The sequence below is a fragment of the Rhagoletis pomonella genome, unplaced genomic scaffold, assembly GCF_013731165.1.
Source record: "Rhagoletis pomonella isolate Grant_MI unplaced genomic scaffold, Rhpom_1.0 Rhpom_scaffold_00002, whole genome shotgun sequence".
Taxonomy (NCBI): domain Eukaryota; kingdom Metazoa; phylum Arthropoda; class Insecta; order Diptera; family Tephritidae; genus Rhagoletis; species Rhagoletis pomonella.
Window position 1 is genome coordinate 47,959,152 of NW_023458556.1, and position 6,388 is coordinate 47,965,539.

The following is a 6,388-nucleotide window of genomic DNA, read 5'->3' on the forward strand; positions in this document are numbered from 1 at the left end:
TCACGTATTTCGGCCTCTCTCTTCTTATTGCGGCAAATACGTCTCGCGTCCTTCTTCAGTTTGAAAAAAAAAGAATGGGACATGAATGACCTTTTTTGCACAGAAGTAAAAAGAGTGGGAAAATACCTTTCTACTGAGACCAAATAAGTCTAAATCAGAATAGTTTTGCCCAGTTATTCAAGTTTTTCGTAAATCAATCTTTGAAAAAATTAAAAAAAACCATCAAAAATCGTATTATTCCGATTCCGTTGAAAAGATTTTTAAATATTTTGATGCAGATTTTTTAAACTTAACCTGTTTTGTCATCTGAGGGGATTTTTTACAAAAAATGTCTTTAAGAAACTATTTTCATTCATAACAAACTCCATTTCTGGAGGTATTTTCGAATCGGTTCAGCTCACGTAAATCTTAATATTTTTCCAAAATATTTTGGTAGACGTTCTCAAATATAATAGATTTTGTAATTCCGGCGGAAAACCGCCACTTTTTTGGCAATGCAGTCTAATGTACATATAAGCGCTATTATATTATTATTATTATTATTAAGCTTGAAGAATTATTATCACGTTTTGAGACGAAAAACAGTATAAACTCATTAGCTTTCAACTCCTTCTAAAACAAAGAGCATTCACCGTTTAAAAGTATGTAATCCAAACGTTTTATGAAAATGGTTGTTCTGCGAGAAGTGGACTTGGAGCATTGCGAAATTTTTTCGGTCAACAAAACCGGCCATCTGTGTCACCAATCAACCCCTTTGTGCCGTGCAAAAATTCGAAAGAACTGACAACACACGAGCGTTTTCATAGAGGTCGTTCGGCCAAAAATATTGCTGCTTTGGAGCAGTTAGATGACATGGATTTGCACAATACCTGGTTTCAACTGTACGAGATCGCTTACCACACAGCGCATGAACCAATGGCCCTATTGCTAACGAATTTTCCAGGGCGCATTATCTAACGAAACAACGAGGTTACATTTCCGGCGAGATCTTGCGATTTGACACCATTGGATTTCTACGTAAAAAGTCGATGCCAATAAACCCGAGACGATTTCACATCTTATTTAGAAACGAAATTACACGCGTTATAAATTATATACAGGCCGAACTTTCTCAAAAGGTCATGGACAGTTTCGTTTTGCGCATCCTATGCTTCCAGATGTCGTGGTAAGTATTTAGCGAATATTGTGTTTCATACATGAAAACTATAGACCAAGAAACATGATGAAATAAAAAAAAAATATTTCCGCACATTTCCGTTTTATTAATAAAAGAAAATTTGCGGTTTTATTAAATCACCCTGTGTTTCAAGTAACGTTATCAACCTAAACCAAACTTAAAATCAATACACTGCAAACCAAAGAATCGACTATTCGATAAATAAATAGCGATCATTGTAGATAGCTCGAGTACCTTTATAGAAGACTAACTTTTCCCCAGTTTTTTGCAAATTAAATTAGGTAAATAAAAAAATAAAACTTTGAATGGCCTTTTAAAAGTAAATAATTTTCATGAAATACGTCGAACCCGTCCGTTGTTGAGCAACAATTTTTCCCCCATGGCAATTCCTTTCAGAAATTGAGTTACAGACGTTATTCCATACAATTACGAGCATTAAATCTGGCAGTGACTGCCATCGGGCTTCAAATACGATTAAAATATTGTATCTCCACTCCAACTAAAGGAAATTTTTTTAAGGCATAGCTAAAGTTCTGAACACATTGAAAACGACGAGCTACGGGCCACAGCTTGCAATATTCTATATTCATTATCTAAACGTTTTGTCGATGACGACATATGAGTTTGACATAAAAGCCACAGCCACAGTTGTCGCGTAGCCCGGTCGTCGCCAAAATAATTATCTACATAATTTAGCAGCTGTGGTCAGCAGCTTGTCGTTTTCATTGTGTTCGGGCTATAAATTTTCGGTCTGAAAATTGTTTGTATTCGTATTTAGAAAAAGAAGACTTCATATTAAATCATATGATTTTATAACAGAACACATAATTTTTTATAGCAATTATTTAAATATATTTACGCCGAAAATTACTTCTTGGATAATTAAATATTTGCATGTACATACGCTACATTTATATTTAAAATCAATCGATACATTAATTATTGTGTCTCAAGTTTATCATTTGTCCTTTCATTTAGGAGCAGGTCCTCCAATTTTAGCTTCTCTCAACGACTTTACCAATCCAAGGCGAAAAAATAATTAAATTCAGAATTTTCTAACAAGCTGAGTATTCAATTGCTTTTTCACAATTTTACGCTGCCTAGATTGGCTGTTGAGATTGCTTGAAGCACACTTATGAGCGTGGTCTCCCAGTAGTCTGTTCAACTAGTTGGAGAAGTAGATCTCCTATTTGGAGACGTAGCTGTGTTAGCTGTTGACGTAGGTCTCCTAATTGAAGGCGTAGGTCATTTAGTTGGGAGGCTACAGGTCTCCTAGTTGGGCGCGTAGGTCGCCTAGTCGGGCGCGTAGGTCTCCTGGTTCGCCGTGCAGGTGTCGTAGTTTCCGGTGTAGGCGGTGTGGGCTCTGTTGGTTCTGTAGGCTCAGTAGGCGGTGTAGGCTCTGCAGGCGGTGTAGGCTCTGTAGGTGGTGTAGGCTCTGTAGGCGGTGTTGGCTCTGTAAGCTCTGTAGGCTCTGTAGGCGGTGTAGGCTCTGCAGGCGGTGTAGGCTCTGTAGGCGGTGTTGGCTCTGTAGGCAGTATTGGGTCAACAGTAACATCTGGCTGAGCTTGAGTCATAGCTATAGTCATTAAAAGCACAGCTCCAAAAACTGGAAATCAACAAGTTAGTAGGAAAAATATATATGTACCACAACTTAAGGACTTACGGAGTACAAAGAAATTCCTGGGCCACATGTTTCGATGCTTTGATGATTTCGAGTTTGAGAACGGAAAACAACTGATAGTCATACAACAGCGCATATGGACTTTTATAGTTGAATAGACATCAAGAAACAAGTGATCTTCAGATAACACTTGCGTTTTTTTTTTTTTAATTTTTTAAAATTGTAACAATACCTTTAAGAGAAAAGACTGTCTGGATTGCGTTTATTCATAGTTTAATTGACAGCGAGACTACAAAAGTTATTTTAAACTTTGCATCGAATAAAACACGATTAAAACATCGAGTCTACTTAAACTATTTAGCTTCGAAATAAGGGTATATACACACATATAATGCACACGTACGTGCGTAAAATAGTCACGTAAGCAACAGATATTTTCGAAAAAAAAGAAAGTTTTTTTTTAAAAAGCTAAAAGCACTGTATCAGATCAATCCAGAACTGTATATTCCATAACACTTCGAGAAGTTTAATCATTGAAACACCATTTCAAGGTAGGTTGGTATTGAAAATGAGCGAAATCGGACTGCAACCACGCCCAGTTCCCATATAAAAAAAAAAAAGCAAAAAACTACTATATTTCAGTATATATTGGATGAAAATTGTTGAAAATTAGTATGTGAAGTAGAATTTTGTTAAAAATATTTTTATTATGAATTTTATGGAAAATGGTCGCGACCCCGCCCACTTATGACGAAATTCTGTATCTCAGTAGCCACTTCACAAATCCTTGCCCAACTCGGTGCGAACCTTTTCTTGAGTCTAGCTAAGAAATCTGTTAAAAATCTTTGAAATCGGGCAATAACCACGCCCACCTACCGTATAACGGTAATTTAGAGAAAAACGAAAATGCGATAAATCAGTAATTATTGAAGCTAATTCACTCAAAATCTAATATTGCAATAACCACTTAGCAAAAAAATATATTATTATAAATCTGTGGATAATGGGCGTGGCCCCACCCCCTTATGACCACAAATGCGTATCTCGGTAACCGATTTACCGATTTCTACCTAATATCCATAGTACGGAAAAGCAATTCGTAGAACATTTTTAAAATCGGACTAAAATTACACCCACTTCCGATAAAACAGTACATTTTAGAAATACGAAAACTCAGATGACTTTCTTAAGACAGTTGTCTATTCTGGCAACTATCTTAAAAGCTCTTTACTGTCTTTAAATTAAAAAAAAAATTTAAATAAAAAAATAAAGCAAAAATAAGCAAATAAATGGTGTTAAAAACTAAATTAAATTCAAATAAAATTGTTTTCTTCATAATTAATTTAAAAGGAAAAAAAAATCCTAAAAAAAAATAGAGTTCCTCCGCCCGAGACTCAAACTCGTGATCCTCCGAACGGCACGACTATGCTCTGCTCACTCGGCCATTGCCACTGTTGGAGCGACGCACACTGGGGCCAAGCGTGCTCAAAATTCAATTAAAAAAAATGGTTTCTTGGAAAAATAAAAACACAGGTTTATTCCCCCACAATCTACATTGGTGATAAGTTTTCAGCTTTCTATCGTTTTTCAGCTGGGACATATGCGTGTCCAAACTAGGCAAATTTGAACAAAAAACTTTTTTTTCAAAACTGAGCAATTCAAATGTGCAATTCAAACTGTTACTGTAAGAAAGCGGTATTATATTTCTTTATTTTGTTTTTTTTCCATTACTTAGAATGAAGATTATTTATTCTTTTGGTAAATTTTGCTTCAAAAATATTATGTTTAAACAAGTACGAAAGTCTAAGTTCGGGCGGAGCCGAACATTAAATACCCGGCGCAAGTATTAAATATATGTTTTTTCACCTTTCCGAAAGCTACCGCTAGATGGTAAGCCGGGCTGTATCAATTTTGATTAAATTAGCGTCCTTACATTTCGAAATATTCCAGTTTCAAGCATTTCTGAAATTTACCGTTATATGAAAAGCGGCCGTAATTTTAGTCCGATTTCAATAATTTTCGACATTTTGCTTTTATGTGGCAAGGACAATAAAACTACCGAGTTTGGTACAAATTGGTATAACGGTTACCGATATACATGTATGTGATCATAAGTGGGCGGTGCCACACCGATTTTCCAAAATTTTATCATAAACATATTTCTTGATAAATAATTGTTGCAAGCATCAATTTTGAATAAATTAGCTTTAATATTTACTGATTTATCGAAGATTTTGTATTTCTCTAAATTACCGTTATATGGGTTGTGGGCGTGGTTATTGTCCGATTTTAAAAATTTTCAGCCATTTGGTATGCTGTACCAAGGCCAACAACTTTGCCAAGTTTGGAAGAAATTGGTGCAGCGGTTACCAAGATATACACATGTTACCGTAAGTGGGCGAGGCTTCGCCCATTTTCCAAAAATTTATAATATTATTATTCTTCGTCTGAAAATTATTGTTAATATCAATTTTGAGTGAATTATCTTCAGTAGTTACTAAAATATCGTAGTTTTCGTATTTCTGGAAATTACCGTTATATGGGAAGTGGGCGTGGTTACTGTCCGATTTCGCCCATTTTCAACACCAACCTACCTTGGATTAACGGAAGCCTACATACCATACATATCGTTGAGATATCTCAATTTTTGCTCGAGTTATCGTGTACACGGACGGACGGACAGACAGACATGGCTTAATCGACTTCTCTATTCATTCTGAGCATTTATGTATATATCTCGATTCGTTTTGGCTGCTACAAACAACCGCTATGTGAACAAAATTAATACACCCTTGTGCACAACTAAACTAACCTGTCTTTTTTTTTTTTAAATGCGCAAAGCGCTTTCAAATTTGACAGTACTGCTACTTCAAACTTGCACTTTAATGCACTATGATTAAATGGGTTACGAAACTGCATTCTCAACATCCTTTTAATAGCGCTTATCATAATTATAAGGCACCCACTTATTGAAAAGTTTTGACTATTTATTTTATTTTTATTTTATCTTAAATAAATAAAAATATAGCTTTTTTTAATTAATTAATGCTTTTAGTTAGATACATTACTTGCTTTTTGATATTTTGTATGCTTAATTTGTAAATCTATTTAAATTTAAAACATGATGGGGCATACTCATAGTCGAATCAAAGTCGAAACTAAAAATAATTTCGACTTTTTTGATACATTTTTCTAAAAAAGTGTTTTCAGAGAGCTGAAATTATTTTTACTTTCAACCTTGTTTTGACCATGCATTTATCCCATTATGTTTAACATTGAAACGTAAATTTTTGTATCTAGTATTTCCTATCTTTTACTATCTAACTGATCTTTATATAAAAGACTTCACCTGTTTCATGCTCTTTCGAAGAGATTACAACAAATACACACATTGCAACCGTTATTACATTTTATCGCTTTTAACTTTGTTCTAAGTATTGCGAATTCATTGATAAAGCTATCCTCAAATCTAAAGGACTTGTTCTTCCTGAATATATTGTAACCTAAACTTACCTATTTTTAATAAAGTTAGCTGCGGAAAGACTATAAAAAATTGGTCACTAGTGGGTTAAAATATGCTCATCAATGCG

The 6,388-nt window shown here is 34.7% G+C and overlaps 2 protein-coding genes across 3 annotated transcripts in view; one reads left to right on the forward strand and one right to left on the reverse strand.

Annotated features, from left to right (window-relative positions):
- The window catches only part of LOC118733735, a gene marked incomplete in the record, with an annotated part of 802,810 nt that overhangs the window by 658,388 nt on the left and 138,034 nt on the right, over positions 1–6,388 (forward strand).
- Positions 2,042–6,388, reverse strand: part of LOC118733736 (extensin-like) — a 27,264-nt gene continuing 22,917 nt past the window's right edge. The window contains exons 1-2 of one of the 2 annotated variants that reach the window (XM_036463271.1): positions 2,841–2,955; positions 2,042–2,783 (exon numbers count right to left, since the gene is read on the reverse strand). In XM_036463271.1, the coding sequence (XP_036319164.1) occupies positions 2,311–2,783; positions 2,841–2,934 (567 nt within the window). In that variant the 5' untranslated portion in view covers positions 2,935–2,955 and the 3' untranslated portion in view covers positions 2,042–2,310. Of the gene's footprint in view, positions 2,784–2,840; positions 2,956–6,388 lie in introns of those variants that run through there. The other variant, XM_036463270.1, reaches the window with a different exon arrangement.